The sequence below is a fragment of the Patella vulgata genome, chromosome 9 (assembly GCF_932274485.2).
Source record: "Patella vulgata chromosome 9, xgPatVulg1.2, whole genome shotgun sequence".
Classification (NCBI taxonomy): Eukaryota; Metazoa; Mollusca; class Gastropoda; family Patellidae; genus Patella; species Patella vulgata.
This window is the reverse complement of record NC_065887.2, coordinates 27884578-27901792: the sequence shown is the minus strand read 5'-3', so window position 1 is coordinate 27901792 and position 17215 is coordinate 27884578. Positions and strand designations below refer to the sequence as shown.

The window sequence follows — 17215 nt, the reverse complement described above, 5'->3', positions numbered from 1 at the left end:
CTGGTTTTGTCCGACTGCTAAAGACCCCTACACCCAAGCGAACACTGAAATAAAATTTACCATATTACAATGTCAGTCCTATAATGATCTAGTTTGTGTCGAGTGGACGTTAAACCCCACCTCTCTTCCCTCGCTGTAAGCGATTTTAAATAAGGTAATAACTGTTCAAAGGGTACACCCAACCTCTATTAATCGGGGATCCACGGTAGATCAGTGAGTAAAGGTTGAATTGACATGGAGGTTTGAAAATTGTAACATTTACCTTGAGGTCGCGTATTTAATTGTGTGCCTGTGTAGAAGCTATGTCTAGTGACTGTTCCTGTCCATTCAGGAATTCTTGGATTTGATCTACCGAAGGGTATAGATTACGAAATCGGGAGATTTGTTTAGGTGGGAATAATAGGTACGCTGCCAATTGCGGTTTGGATCTGTATTTGAGTTTTTAGAATTTTACAGAATATTTTTGATTTATTAAATTTACTGTAAGTTTAAGGAAATAATCTTGTTTCTGTTTGTTTTCTTTCATTAATATCAGGCAGGAAAACGTTGCACAAGGAAGGGCGCAAGATAAATGGACCGAATTCCTAAATTTTTAGCTCCTGTAGAAATGGCCCGAGGAAACCCCACTCCCACCCCTAATCAAGCGAGGAGTATACATACAGTATTATGTTTTTACGGGTTTTGTCATGCCCTTATCCAGCAGATAGACTTAAAAATTATCTTGCATTTTAAAATGTCCGCAGGTTTATCTTGTAGATTTTGTTTTGCGTGTAGTGTAGTCCACCTGCACTTACTATTAAGGCTGTTTTTGTGATAGAGTCTGGGTATACAAGTCTTCGTCACGTGATTATTTATCATGTGACAATTTGTAGGTGGTTTTTCACAGAAAGTAAAAGCTGTATTTTGAGGAAGTAAGTCTTATGAGCATGTGTAGTGCGATGGTAGGTAGACAGTATTCATTTGAAACTTAATAGTTTATTAATTATATTAGTTGATTCGTGGAGAATGACAAATGTTATAAACGAGTCAATATTGATTTTTTTTTATTCATAACGTTTTTATCGGCCACAGATTAGACAAAGTGATTTGCATTCAATCAAATTTTCATCTTTAACTCTATTTCAAACCATAAATCAACAAATTTATCGACACCGATTTCCGAAGCGATTACCCCAAATCGCCAAATCACCTCCAGGTGTTGTTTGATTGGGTGATCACATGTTTTTTCAACTATCATTCTATCTATGTCAATGCAGTCACAAGAATTGTTTACAGCTAATTATCGGCACATTTAACGAACTGGGCAAAGTACTTTGAAATTGACTATACTGTCATATGACATCTCCACTAAATTCAAATCGATTTGGCAAGTCAATAAAAACGGCTATACTATACCGGTTTATATCTTGCATCAGATTGTTTGTTAGACAATGAGTGACTAATTAATATTGTACAGCTTTGTGTGAAGTTTCTTAGGATGACATTAATTGTCATTGTAATATTTGCTGGATTGCTGTAAATGTCATTGTGAATTAAAGTGACTTGTCATTTGATTGTTGTTATTGTCTGTTCAAAATAGTTGGGTTTTCCTTTATAATATTACGGTATAAGATAATCTGTGGTGACTAAGCAATGATACTATAAATGGGTATGCAAATGATAAAACTTGAGAAATAAATTAATGCAAAGACACTACCGGTATCTTTGAAAGTCATAGTAAAACAAGGAAATAAGTCAATATAGTGTCCTTTTTTTTGCTGTAGGATTACAGTATACTGCAGTGACATTTTGAGTCAGTATTAATAGTCACATGCAAATTTGTTTGATTGTCACATGCTACTGTGGATGTGGAACTGTATTGATTAACAAACAAAATATTGTACTTATATAATGAATTACAATGTATGTATTAAAACATAAAATCAGATATTCCATAATGCAATATGACTTCCTACAATATTCAACTTTTCATTTTTGTTTCTTTTCCTCATGCACTTATATATTTATTGTCATTGATCTTTTTTATGTAAATGTGTATGGGATTTATCTTATTAGTATATGTAGGCTAATTGATATCATTTGTTTTGTTAGGAAAAATATATTATTACTGATCGTTATTTGTGTGCATTGTTTGCCTTCCTCAATTGATGTTTCAGTATAATAAAAATCTTATCTTGTAGAGAGATATTAAGCCACAAAATCTGTGGCATAGAAGAAAGCCTTTATCCCACTAACTCACTTCTATGAATGTAAATTTGGAATACATTATAGTTAAAGTTAGTTATCCAGGGAGAACAACAAAAAAAAACAAAACATAACATTGAAAAAACATTTCATAACTCAGAAATGAAGATTTCAGGTTCATGATTATTTAGACATCTGAATTACCATACCCATTTGTATCACCTTTTGTTTCTTCTCTTTTTGTGTAGATGTGGAAAAGTATATATTTGGTTGCGGTTAGTTTAACTGTGGTATCATGTGGTACCTTGTATTTTAAATCTCAAGAGACAATAGAAAGGGCATTATTAAACAATCAAGATGATAAGAAAATAGCAGCTAAACCTGTTACTATAGAAGATGTTGTCTGTCCTGGTGGAACATCTCAATGTCCAGATAGTACAACATGTTGTATGCAGGCCAGTGGTCAATATGGATGTTGTCCACTTCCTAGTGTATGTATATTTTTCAACTTTTTACTTTTTAAAATAAGCAATTTTAGTTCTTGAAGATAAAATATTTCGACTATAAATCAGTGTTCTTTATTGTGGATGATGGGTTTAGACTTTAATCACAATCCAAACACATTGGAATAAGATTCCAATCATGATACATAAAAAATGGGGTTTAACGTCCTACATATACTTTTCTGCACTGACTGGGATACTAAAAATGGCCAAATGCAATATACAGTGTACTATGATAAGGGAAATTTTGACCAAATGGTGACACTTAACACCATTTTGGTTAGATTTAGGTTAGCGTCCGATATGATCATGGTTACGTTAATTTTATGACGTAAATCCAATGTTAATATTATGACTTAAATCTAACATTAATTTTATGATGTAAATCTAACCTTAATTTTATGACAGTTTTCTAGCCAATTTTTTTTGCTTTGACTTGGATTAAATAACCATACCCGCAGCACTCAGCCTTCTCGTATTTGTGGTTGTTTCACAGGTAATAACAAGTATGATAGTACATGTACTATATAGACCAGGAACCGAGCATGACGTCGTCACTGGGATTGTGACATCATATCAAAAATCAATCAATCAGCAGTGGTCCAAGGATCAAGTATGCCATGCTTCATGTCAATCGTACTTGAATTGGCAGAGACTTAGGCTTATTTCATAGAGTTTCATCCTCAATAACAAGAACAACAAGATGTGTAGAGCTTGGGGTCCAGTTCCTGGTTCAGAAATAAGATCACTCTTCATAAATGTCCTGAACCCTCAGGAAAGACCAACTGCTTTGTATAGATTGTGAACATCTTTCAAGAGTTGACGTTAAATTTACCGGTATTAGGTTTAGTTGAAAATATATAGACAATAGAAAAATATTTTACAATGTTTTAAATGGTTTTCCAGGCTGTATGTTGTTCAGATAAGGTACATTGCTGTCCAAGTGGCACAACTTGCGATGTTTCTGCTGGCAAGTGTCTTAAACAAGATGGAAGTCAAGTTTTCATGTCTAAGAAAATTGAAGCTAAACCTGTTGCAGTGAAAGATGTTGTCTGTCCTGGTGGAACATCTCAATGTCCAGATAGTACAACATGTTGTAAACTGTCTTCTGGTCAATATGGATGCTGTCCACTTCCCAGTGTAAGTATTTTCGTTATTATAGTATTTTTGCGCCATTTGCATTTTTCAGAAAATATCAAACTTTGAACAAAATTAATCCACACTGAAATGTACTCAAATTGATTAGTTAATATTTAATTAAGAAAACATCAATGGTAGATAATCTGTTGACTTGGGTTTCAGTGACACGCATAGGCACTGATCTTAAATGGAAGTTTGTTGTCACATTTAGCCGCTTGATGTTCAAACTGATTATTTTACATTAATTAATATTATGAGGCATTTTTTGACGTATATCGGCACAACTCTTGTCTCTATAAAAGATTGCTGCGCTGGAGTTAAAAACATTTGCGTAAATTGTGACCAGCCGCATCTAAATGAGTCGGAATGCAGGAGAATCAATAATGAGATAAAGACAAAATAAGTGAAAATATTGCTTTTGAACAAAATTAAGATTTTCACAAAAATGAGTCTATAAATATACCATCTATCGACACAGAGATCAAAATAGCAATAAAACATTTTAAAACACCTGTATTTGAACGTTTTGTAAGAGTGCCGTATTCTTAAATCTGTCCTATTTCTCAAAATTCTCGGCGAAATTAGTTTAGCTCGCAGTGGGACGACCGGTCATTCACCTTGCATAACAATTGGCATTGTTGTAAAGCGGAGCATCTCTAGTTTATAATATGATCAAAATATTGTCGATGAATTGATTTTGAACGGATACAATCGAGTTTTACACCCCCCCCCCCCCAAAAAAAAAATATAAATAAACTCCGCCTGTTGCCATGCTGTCCACACAACTTCATTGCTGATTGGCCCGGACACAGCGTGCAAGACATTATCGATAAATTATTGCTTTTGGCAATGTTTTTGGGTACCTACATGCAATTCACTCTGATAAGTGGCAGAAAAAAAAAATAATTCTGATCGTATAGATTGCCGTTGAGTGTCAATCGAAACCACGTGGCTGATGATGTAAATTAATCGACAAGCGGGTGTGTGTCATTGAGTAATACTATTACTAATCAACTGTCACGGGTCAATGATAAAGCCGTTGACAACTCATTATTTACTCCGAATAATTAATCCAAGTGGTGATTGTTTGATATCTCATATCATCTTTAAAAAAAATAATCTATAGGCCTTAAATGAAATAAACAAAATGGCCAATAATGTTCTTTTCGAAGAGAATTTTATTGTTAGCTGAATTCCATTTAACGTCGCTTCTTCATACGGCATGCAAAATAAGGAATGCATTTGGGATATTATTGTTTAAAATTCTGTTATCACAATGGGTCGAAAAAAATGAGAATGAACTGAAATGCGACGATTCTCGAGTCTGCCATTGAGTATCCTCTGAATAATGTTGATATTTACATCAAAACCAAAATGCACGAAAGTGAACGTAAGCATTGACTATGAAATTGACATTTCTATAGGGACTCATATTTTGATAATGTCACGGTACCTGAAAATAGTAATAGACCTATCGTACACGCAAAATCTTATTTTAATTCACGTGTTAAATGAACATGCGTACAGCGGTTGCGGCTTCTTTGATGATTATCCAATCAACAATCTTAATCTCCTGACCACTAGCTGGCATTAAGGTGCTAATTAATTGATGAGATTAACTGAGTTAATCTCAACTAAAGTTATATTATACACAACAGACTACTAATGTATAGATTGTTTTTCAGTATAACACTATCATGTGAATATTATGCCGTATGTGTTGTGGATGTTTCGTTACGAAAGGAGTGCATTTATTACGATTTTCGTCATCAGCACCAGCGAAATCCTAAATAAAATACATATTAAACGACAAAATATAGCAAATAAATTGCGGAAATAGATGGATCAAAATTTTACTACGATTTTCGTCTTCAGCACCCCTGAAAACCCATGGAAAGATATATTCAACGACAAAACAGCAGATAAATGGCCTTGTTGCTATGGGATTTTGTTTTGGAACATACCAAATCTTTGACTTGCTTTTTCTCAAAACTTACTTTTGTGAGTTGGGTAGCTTCTAATGGACACAGCTCAGTCAATTTTTGCCCAATTCAAACAAACTGTACATCAAATTGAAGGTAATGAGTTTGAGAATGTGAAAATAACAATAACTCAATTTTCAAAATTTCCTCATTGTGACTCAGTATGCTGTGGGGGGTCACAATTATTAATTTCTGTCCATGTCCAGACTTTTTTCCTTATGCAAATGAGCTTCGTCGTAGATCCCAAATAAGGTATATGTTGTAATATACAGTTCTATTCTGCATTTTTCTATAATGCAAGATGTAGAATTGAGAAGTGTACCGGTAATATGCAAATAACTATTATACTGTATTTGTATTATTGAAAAGTGTATTCTGTATTTTAACACTGTGACATTGGTATTGTGGAACAATGGAATTTGGAAACTGGGAAACTAATATAAGTATTTTGAACTGCTGTCATAATATGCAGTTTGCATTGTGAACATTAAAATAATTTTGGCAGTGTTATTCTTCCATAATGATCACTTTGATTTCTCAGTGTAGATATTGTTCATTCAGATGGGATTACGTTACGTCTCTTAACATGAAGATACATGATCAGAGGGATGGAATGAGTTGAATGGCAAATTTAGTATTTTTATACGCCAACATTTTCATGTGGACGTATATTGTCGTCGCCCCGTCCGTCCGTCCACAATTGTTTGTGAACAGTCTACAGGTCACAATTTTTATCCGATTTCAATGAAACTTGAAATATAGGTTTATCACCCTAAGATCTCGGTTCCTTTCGATATTGGCATGTATCGGACTGTAACTTCATGGATTATTGCCCCTGATTATACGAAAAATCACGTTTTTAGCTTGTGAACACTGAAGAGGCCACAATTTTTATCCGATTTGGTTCAAACTTGAAATGTATGCTTATAACCAAAAGATCTCGGTTCCTTTCGATATTCGCGCATATCGGAACGTAACTTCCTGAATTATGGCCCCTGATTGTACGAAAAATCACGTTTTTAGCTTGTGGACCCTATAGAGGTCATAATTTTTATCCGATTTAAAAAACCGTATTATTATATCACTGTTACACCCTAAGGACGCCTGAGTTTGGATTTCGTGAAAATCAACCCAAAACTGACAGACCAAATGGCCGCCCTTAGTTCTCAAATAGCGTAAAAATATGGTATATCAAGGTTGTGGACCCTATAGAGGTCACAATTTTGATCCGATTTTGTTGAAACTTGAAATGTATGTTTATAACCCAAAGATCTTGGTTCCTTTTGATATTCACGTATATTGGACCGTAACTTCCTAAATTATGGCTCCTGATTGTACGAAAAATCGCGTTTTTAGCTTGTGGACCCTATAGAGGTCATAATTTTTATCCGATTTAAAAAATCGTATTATTATATCACCGTTACACCTTAAGGACGGCTGAGTTCGAATTTTGTGAAAATGGGCCCAAAACTGACAGACAAAATGGCCGCCCTTCGTTCTCAAATAGCGTAAAAATATGGTATATCAAGGTTGTGGACCCTATAGAGGTCATAATTTTTATCCCATTTTGTTGAAACTTGAAATGTATGTTTATAACCCAAAGATCTTGGTTCCTGTCGATATTCGCGCATATCGGACCGTAACTTCCAGAATTATGGCCCCTGATTAAACAAAAAATCGCTTTTTAAGCTTGTGGACCCTGTAGAGGTCATAATTTTTATCCGATTTAAAAAAAAGTTTTTTTATATTACCGTTACACCCTAAGGACGGCTAATTTCGAATTTCATGAAAATCAACCCAAAACTGACAGACGATATGGCCGCCCTTCGTTCTCAAATAGCGTAAAAATATGGTATATCAAGGTTGTGGACCCTATAGAGGTCACAATTTTTATCCGATTTTGTTGAAACTTGAAATGTAAGTTTATAACCCAAAGATCTCGGTTCCTTTCGATATTTGCGCATATCGAATTGTAATTTTCTGAATTATGGCCCTTGACTGTAGGAAAAATCACTTCCTTTTTAGCTTGTTCTCTATCCATCTCTCGAAAATGTGGGCGTATCCTGCCTGGCAGCCACTGGTTTTAGCTAAAAATAATATAAACTTTTATCTTATATGAAAAGCAATAAAGAAATATATTTTAATTCACTTTGACTTTCCAGGCTGTATGTTGTTCTGATGGGGTACATTGCTGTCCAAGTGGTACAACCTGTGATACTGCTGCTGGCAAGTGTAATAAACAAGATGGCAGTTATGTTTTTATGTCTAAGAAAATAACAGCTAAACCTGTTGCAGTGAAAGATGTTGTCTGTCCTGGTGGAACATCTAAATGTCCAGATAGTACAACATGTTGTATGCAGGCCAGTGGTCAATATGGATGTTGTCCTCTTCCTAGTGTATGTATATTTTTCAACTTTTTTCAAAATAAGCAATTTTAGTTCTTGAAGAAAAAATGGTTCAACTGTAAATCACTGTTCTTAGTGGATGCTGGGTTTAGACTTTAATCAGAATACCATATGCATTGGATTACGATTCCAATCATGAAACAAAATAAAATGGGATTTAACATCCTTTACAGCACTGACTGGACTACTAAACACGGGCATACATAATACAGTATGCAATGAGGGAAATTTTGCTCGAACATCATCACTACCCAGTTAACATTCATCGTTCGTTTAACGTTAACATTATGTCATTTTGGTTAGATTTACATTAGCTTTCGATAATGGTAAAAACTTGTTATGGTTACTTTTACATTAGAAAATGACATAAATCAGATGGTTTTCTATCCAATTTTTTTCGCTTTCAATACTTGTGATTTAAATCATCCCACGACTACAGGTTGTCCCTTGCCAGGCCCTCCATCCTACACCTCTGACATGGGGAACCATGCTGGAATATCCTGATGAACTTTCTGTCAACAAGGAGATCGAACGCGGAACCTCCAATTTAGCAAGCCAACCTCTTACTCAACGGGCCACCGCGACTCCACTTGTGATATATATTGTGGTTGTATTATAGACCAGGAACCGAGCATGATGTTGTCACTGCCATGTTGAAATTGTGACATCAGATCAAAAATCAAAGTTTGTCAATTAGTTGGCAGTTGTCCAAAGATCAAGCATGCCATGTTTCATGTCGTTTGTTCTTGAATTGGCAGAGACTTAGACTTATTTCGTACAGTTTCACCCTCAATAACAAGAAACAACAAGATGTGTAGAGCTTGGAATGCAGTTCCTGGACCACAAATAAGATCACTATTCATCAATATCCTGAACCCTCGGGAAAGACCAACTGCTTTGTACAGATTGTGAATATCTTTTAAAAGTTGGCGTTAAATTTACCGGTAGTAGGTTTAGCTAAAAATATTTAGACAATAGAAAAATATTTTATAATCTTTAAATATTTTTCCAGGCTGTATGTTGTTCAGATAAGGTACATTGCTGTCCAAGTGGCACAACCTGTGATGTTTCTGCTGGCAAGTGTCTTAAACAAGATGGAAGTCAAGTTTTCATGTCTAAGAAAATTGAAGCTAAACCTGTTGCAGTGAAAGATGTTGTTTGTCCTGGTGGAACATCTCAATGTCCAGATAGTACAACATGTTGTAAACTGTCTTCTGGTCAATATGGATGCTGTCCACTTCCCAGTGTAAGTATTTTCGTTATAATATTTTTGCGCCATTTGCATTTTTCAGAAAATATCAAACTTTGAACAAAATTAATCCACACTAAAAGGTACTCAAATTGATTATTTAACATTTAAAGGCTCAATACCACTCTTGTTGTAACTGAATAATATGTCACAATCTTTATTCTGGTCAACAAATTGTACTATTTTAGAATATTTCAATTAATTGATGATACAAATTTCATCTTAACACACCTTATTTAAAAATTTTGAAAAATTCATCATAATGGTTTGAAACGTCTAACGTAAACCTTTTCAAATGAAACTTCGATTTAAAAATATTTTCGAACCCTCTGGACAAGTAAAATAGGATGTAATGGATAATTTACATAACAAGTAGGACACTTAAACATCTAGTACTTAGATAGAGATATTATTTATTTTCTGGAGCTTTCAAGCCAGCAAGAGTGTTATTGTCCCTTTAATTAAGAAAACATCAAATGTAGATAATCTGTTAACTTGGATTAAAAAGAGGTCTAACAAGAGATTTCAGTGACACGCATACGTTGCCCTGGCTTGTGATATATATCTTCTGCAGTGGATGACAAATGTTGACAGACTTTCAATTCATCATATCTGTTTCAATTTTGAACAGAAATGATCCGTTTTTGGACTGTTATTCCTTTTAGAGATTCAAGGTTCACAATATTTTAGTTTGCAAGGGATTACCAACCCCTAAAATGACAATCAAAGTGTACAATCATCCATTTATAAGAATTTTATCTGTATGTGTTGAATGACTTTCCTTCCCCTCTTTCAAAAGTCATTGTTATTTAATTAGCAAATCAGAGTTTTAAATGAGGAGTTTGAGAAAAACAAAGTAGATTCCTCTCGTATTCTGTTGAGAGGTACATGTTTCTACATAGGAAATGCTCCCTTTCTCTTTTTTCTTTTTGATTTTGCTTAGATCTGATGAGAGTAAACCAGTCTCTCTATTTCTTAACTCTCATTTTTCCTATCTAAAAAAACATTACACAATGGCTATGAATACTTTGACTTCGTGGTGTAGATATTGTTCATTCAGATGGGGCTATGTTACATCTCTTAACATGAAGATACTTGTATCAGAGGGTTGGAATGAGTTGAATAGCAAATTTAGTATTTTTTAGCTAAATATAATCATACATGAAAGGCAATAAAGAAATATATTTTAATTCACTTTGACTTTCCAGGCTGTATGTTGTTCTGATGGGGTACATTGCTGTCCAAGTGGCACAACTTGTGATACTGCTGCTGGCAAGTGTAATAAACAAGATGGCAGTTATGTTTTTATGTCTAAGAAAATAGCAGCTAAACCTGTTGCAGTGAAAGATGTTGTCTGTCCTGGTGGAACATCTCAATGTCCAGATAGTACAACATGTTGTATGCAAGCCAGTGGTCAATATGGATGTTGTCCTCTTCCTAGTGTATGTATATTTTTCAACTTTTTTCAAAATAAACAATATTAATTTTAGTTCTTGAAGATAAAATGTTTCAACTATAGATTAATGTTCTTTATTGTGGATGCTGGGTTAAGACTTTAATCACAATCCATACACATGGAATACAAAATAAAATGGGATTTAACATCCTTTACTGGACATACATAATGCAGTGTGCATTGAGGGAAATTTTGCTTGAACATCATCACTTCCCAGTTAACATTTATGGTTTGTTTTACGTATGTTATTTTGGTTAGATTTGGTTAGTGTTCGATAATGGTAAAAATTTACTGCTAAATTAATGTTATTTTACGCCAGAATTGTTATGGTTACTTTTACATTAGAAAATGATGTAAATCTAAAGGTTTTCTAACCAATTTTTTAGCTTTCAATACTTGTGATTTAAATCGTCCCATCCTGAGGACTATAGGTTGTCCCTTGCCAGGCTCTCCATCCTACATCATTGACAAGATGGACCATGCTGGAATATCCTGATGAACTTTCTCAGCCAAAAAGTTGATCGAACACGGGACATGCAGGTTAGCGAGCTGATGTCTTACTCACTGGGGCACCGCGGTTCCACTTGTAATACATATTATGGTTGTATCACATGTAATACCAAGTATGGTAGTACATGTACCATATGGACCAGGAACCAAATATGCTGTGTTTCATGTCAATCGTATTTGAATTGGCAGAGACTTAGACTTATTTTGTAGAGTTTCACCCTCAATAACAAGAACAACAAGATGTGTAGAGCTTGGGGTCCAGTTCCTGGTCCACAAATAAGATCACTATTCATCAATATCCTGAACCCTCGGGAAAGACCAACTGCTTTGTACAGATTGTGAACATCTTTCAAGAGTTGACGTTAAATTTACTTGTAGTAGGTTTAGCTGAAAATATTTAGACAATAGAAAAATATTTTATAATGTTTTAAATGGTTTTCCAGGCTGTATGTTGTTCAGATCAGGTACATTGCTGTCCAAGTGGTACAACTTGTGATGTTTCTGCTGGCAAGTGTCTTAAACAAGATGGAAGTCAAGTTTTCATGTCTAAGAAAATAGCAGCTAAACCTGTTGCAGTGAAAGATGTTGTCTGTCCTGGTGGAACATCTCAATGTCCAGATAGTACAACATGTTGTAAACTGTCTTCTGGTCAATATGGATGCTGTCCACTTCCCAGTGTAAGTATTTTCATTATTAAATAATTTTGCACCAAATGTACTCAAATTGATTATTTAACATTTAATTAAGAAGACATCAAAGGTAGATAATCTGTTGACTTTGGTTCAATTGGATTAAAAAGAGATCTATCAAAAGGTTTCAGTGACACGCATACGTGGCCCTGGCTTGTGATATATATCTTCTGCTGTGGATGACGAATGTTGACAGATTTTCAGTTTTGAACAGAAATCAACCGTTTTAGGCCTGTTATTCCTTGTACAGATTCATCGTTCACAATATTTTAGTTTGCAAGGGATTAACAATCCCTAAAATGACAAAATCAAAGTGTATCTCTCAAATGATATTTACAATCATCCATTTGTTAAAACTTGCTGTGTTTCCAAAGTTTCTCTGTATGTGTGGAATGACTTTCCTTCCTCTCTTTCAAAAGTGATTGTTATTTAATTAGCCATATTAGAATTTTAAATGAGATTCCTCTCGTATTCTGATGAAAGGTTCACCCTGCTAACCAATTTTCGACAGTTATTTTGTTCGATCGTAGGAGGGCAAATTTAGTATTTTTTAGGTATAAATAATATATACTTTTAACATCATTCATGAATAGCAACAGAGAAATATTTTTATATGTCCACATTTCGGAAAAATCAAAAAAGAAAAGCCCAACAAAATGGCTGCTCCTTGTATGCAAATTGTGTATATGTATGTAATACCAAGGTTGTGGACCCTCTGAAACTTAAAATGTATGTTTATAAAACAAAGATCTCAGTTTCTTTCGATATTGGCACATATCAAGCCTTAACTTCCAGGATTATGGCCCTTGATGGAGTGAATAATCGCGTTTATAGCGTGTGGTGCCTCAAAGAAGTCACAATTTTTATCCGATTTAAAAAAAAACCAACTTTCGAATATATCTCGGTTTCTCTAGAGGTCACGATTTTTGTACATTTAAATTATATTACCGTAGAACCATAATGAAGGTTGAGTCCAAATTTCGGGATAATTGAAACTAAACTGCCCAACGAAGTGGAAATGGTCGCTCCTTGTATGCAAATTATGTAAAAGTTTGTAATACCAAGGTTGTGGACCCTCTAGAAGTCACAATTTTTTGTCCTGATTTTTGTCCTGATTTTGATGAAACTTAAAATATCTTTATATCCCAAAGATAAGAGTCCCTTTTAGATATATTTGCGCATTATGGCCCCTGATTTTATGAAAAATCGCGATGTTTTTTTTAGCAGCTTCTTCTCGATCCATCTCTTGCAAAATGTTGGTGTATCCTGCATGGCAACCGCTTGTTTGATTTTGAATAATTTTAATGTATATCACCGTTACACCCTCAACTTCCCATCAAAATGGCCACTCCCCGTTTGCAAATAGTGTAAAAGCAAGTAATAAAATTTTTTTTTTTTATTCGTACACTAAGTACAATAAATATAAAAATATAAATAAATACATATAAATATATACAAGTTCTCAATTAATACAGAGTTGATTAATTATTTCATTTAAGTTTATATATTCAGATGGTGAACAATCTCTTAAATCTATTTATTCTCGTATAGCATTTCCTATTCTCTTATCATTTTCCTTCCAGGAACTTTTATCGTAACATTCTATTTTATCTACAATATTTAACAATGACTTACGTTCTAAATTGTATTTTGTTATATTATAATGATATGATAAGTAATTGATATTATTGCACATAGTAGACTGACTTCCCAACAACGCAGTACGTCCACATATATGAAGACATAAATTACTACTATGTATAATACAATGACAAAACCTAATAAAACGTTTATGAAGTTGAGTTTCAATTGACAAATCCTGACATATAATAATATTCAATAAACTATTGTGGGTTCTTGGGGAAATGTTGAATACTTTCCTAACCTGTTTTCTCCAGGCTACATAAAAACTCTCTAATGACTTTTGTGAGAAATCCATAGTTGGCTCCCATACAGGGGCATACAATAAGTTTTGAATAATTTATATTTAACTTTAGATGAGGAGAATGTAAAATTTCTTAATGTTACATTACTTTTAACAGTAAAATTATTTATACATTGACGTAAATGTTCATGTTTTGACGAACTATGAGGCAGATTTCCTAAATGGGATTCAGATTCGACAAGTTTTGATGGGGAGGCCGTTTATAAGAATGGGTTTAAGATCCTTATTTCCAGTTTCAGAGGGTTTGCATGGAAAATATATAAGTCTGCTCTTGTCGGAATTAAAAGCGAGGTTATATTCTTCAGAATATTTACTTGCTATGCGTAATAAACCATTGGTTGTGGACCCCTCTAGAAATATTGAAATATTGGTTTATATCATAAAGATCTTGGTTCGCTTCAATATTGGCATGTATCGGACTGTAACTTCATGGATTATGGTCCCTGATTGTATGGAAAATTGTGTCTTTAGCTTGTGGACACTCAAGAGGTCACAATTTTTTTTAGATTTTGATAAATTTAAAATATATGTTTATAACCCAAAGATCTCTGTTCCGTTCAATATTGGCACATGTTGGACCATAACATCCTGGATTATGATCCCTTATTGTGTGAAAATTGCTCGTTCGCTGTCCATCTGTTGCATAATATGGGCTTATCTTGCATGTCAATCGCTTGCTAAATGTTTTAATTCAATTTGACATTCCAGGCTGTATGTTGCTCTGATGGGGTACATTGCTGTCCAAGTGGTACAACCTGTGATACTGCTGCTGGCAAGTGTAATAAACAAGATGGCAGTTATGTTTTCATGTCTAAGAAAGTAGCAGCTAAACCTGTTGCAGTGACAGATGTTGTTTGTCCTGGTGGAACATCTCAATGTCCAGACGGTACAACATGTTGTATGCAGGCCAGTGGTCAATATGGATGCTGTCCACTTCCTAGTGTATGTATATTTTTAACCATTTTTCTTTTCAAAATAAGCAATTTTAGTTCTTGAAGATAAAATATTTCAACTATAAATCAGTGTTCTTTATTGTTGATGATGGGTTTAGACAATCCAAGCACATTGGAATAAGATTCCAATCATGATACAAAATAAAATAGGGTTTTATTTTTTTGCACTGACTGGGATACTGATAGGCTGCCCCACCATAAATAAATATCTCCAAATATCTCGACAATTACACCATAATACTTATATATATACTAAGCTTTAAATAAGTTTCGCACAATTATAGTCACTAAATAAACGGTCATGTTGTACTTAATAAGATATGACCATTTAACCATCTATAAATAATATACTGAAAAATGGTTCGGAGTGTCGTTCATGACATCCAGACACTTTTGAGCAAAAAATAGGTTACGTGCCCTTGTTTTGAAATTAGTCTCAATTAACCAGTCTACCGACCATTCTCTGTCTGATTGACAGGCCGGGATAATCAAGACTACTTTTTTACGAAACATGACAGAAAGCTAGAACAAGAAATTGAATTTACAAATAACGCCCAGTGGGCGACACAACAATTGTTTTAAGAACCTTGTAAAGGTAAAACGAAACTACTGCTAGTATCATTTTCCTGCCCAACCCGCGTTATTCAGAGACATTATTTGAACTAAACCAAAAGATGCCACTCCTAACGGTCTAGTTAATAATAAAGCAATTTAAAAAATAAAACGAGCGTAATTTCTAAAGCTGCAGTAATAACCAAAAAGCTAAATATTACTGCTATTCAGAATCGTCAACAATAGATTTTTGATGTCTGTAATAGTTATTACAAGTGTTGAGAATTTCACGTGCAGTGGCTATTTATAGACACAAAGAGAGCCCGAGACTCGTCTGAAATCAATTAGAGTTACATCACTGAAGTGTGCACATTCAACGTGTCGAGTACAACTTTTAGAAGGGAAAAGATTCGGCCACGGGGCACCCTACTTCTGAAGACTGGAATGCAGTATGCTGTAAGGGAAATTTTGCTCCATCAGCACTACCTAGTTAGCATTTATCGTTAGCTTACATAAACTTTACGTCATTTTAGTTCAATTTATTTTGGCTAAATTTAGGTTACTTTTGAGTGGTTATGGTTACTTTTTAATTTCAACTTTCAAGGGTACACAGGACTTCGTTTTTTCATCTCATCCGAACGACAATAGGTTGTGTTTTGACAGGCACCATGCTAGAATATGCCGATGAACTTTCTCGGCCAGCAGGTGAATCGAACACGGGACCTTCAGACTAGTTAGCCAACGTCTTACCAAGCATGATGTCATCACTAGAATTACAACATCATATCAAAAATCAAGAGACTTACACTTATTTCGTAGAGTCACCCCCAACAACAAGAATAAGATGAGTAGATCTTGGGGTGCAGTATCTGGTCAACAAATAAGATCACTATTCATCAATATCCTGAACCCTCCAGAAAGACAAAATTTTGTACAGATTGTGAACATCTTTCAAGAGTTGAAGGTAAATTTAGTACTTTTAGCTAAATATATGTAAGCAATAGAGAAATATTTTTTAATGTTATCAATGGTTTTCCAGGCTGTTTGTTGTTCAGATAAGGTACATTGCTGTCCAAGTGGTACAACTTGTGATGTTTCTGCTGGAAAATGTCTTAAACAAGATGGTAGCCATGTTTTGATGTTTAAGAAAATAGCAGCTAAACCTGTTGCAGTGAAAGATGTCGTCTGTCCTGGTGGAACATCTCAATGTCCAGATAGTACAACATGTTGTAAACTGTCTTCTGGTCAATATGGATGCTGTCCACTTCCCAGTGTAAGTATTTTCATTATTATAGTTTCTGCATCAATATCAATTAACATCTTCATCCCTGCTACAATAAATTCAAATTGATTATGTAACATTGATCTAAGAAAACATCAATTGTAGATAATTTGTCGACTTGGATATAATTGGATTGAAAAGAATCTCATTACAAAACTAGCAGTGCCACCAATAGTTCGTGATGGCTTGTGATTGATATAACCTATATATTCTACAGTGGGTGAAGAATGTTGACAGATTTTCCATTCATCATATCTTTGTCAATTTTGAACAGGAATGAACCATTTTTTTTACACCGACACACCTTTTATGGTTTCACCTTTCCAGGGGTCTCTACAACTGGGTTCGCATCGCACTTTGCAAAT

At 34.4% G+C, this 17215-nt stretch overlaps 1 protein-coding gene across 4 annotated transcripts in view; it reads left to right on the top strand.

Moving 5' to 3' along the window:
* Window positions 1-853: 853 nt before the first annotated feature.
* LOC126807939 (cell death abnormality protein 1) overlaps window positions 854-17215 on the top strand; it is a 30807-nt gene continuing 14445 nt past the window's right edge. For 2 of the 4 annotated variants that reach the window (XM_050532817.2, XM_050532814.2), the window contains exons 1-9: window positions 854-941; window positions 2433-2675; window positions 3594-3827; window positions 7972-8205; window positions 9227-9460; window positions 10672-10905; window positions 11873-12106; window positions 14772-15005; window positions 16608-16841. In XM_050532817.2, the coding sequence (XP_050388774.1) occupies window positions 921-941; window positions 2433-2675; window positions 3594-3827; window positions 7972-8205; window positions 9227-9460; window positions 10672-10905; window positions 11873-12106; window positions 14772-15005; window positions 16608-16841 (1902 nt within the window). In that variant the 5' untranslated portion in view covers window positions 854-920. The remainder of the gene's footprint in view (window positions 942-2432; window positions 2676-3593; window positions 3828-7971; window positions 8206-9226; window positions 9461-10671; window positions 10906-11872; window positions 12107-14771; window positions 15006-16607; window positions 16842-17215) is intronic. The other 2 variants (XM_050532816.2, XM_050532820.2) reach the window with 2 other exon arrangements.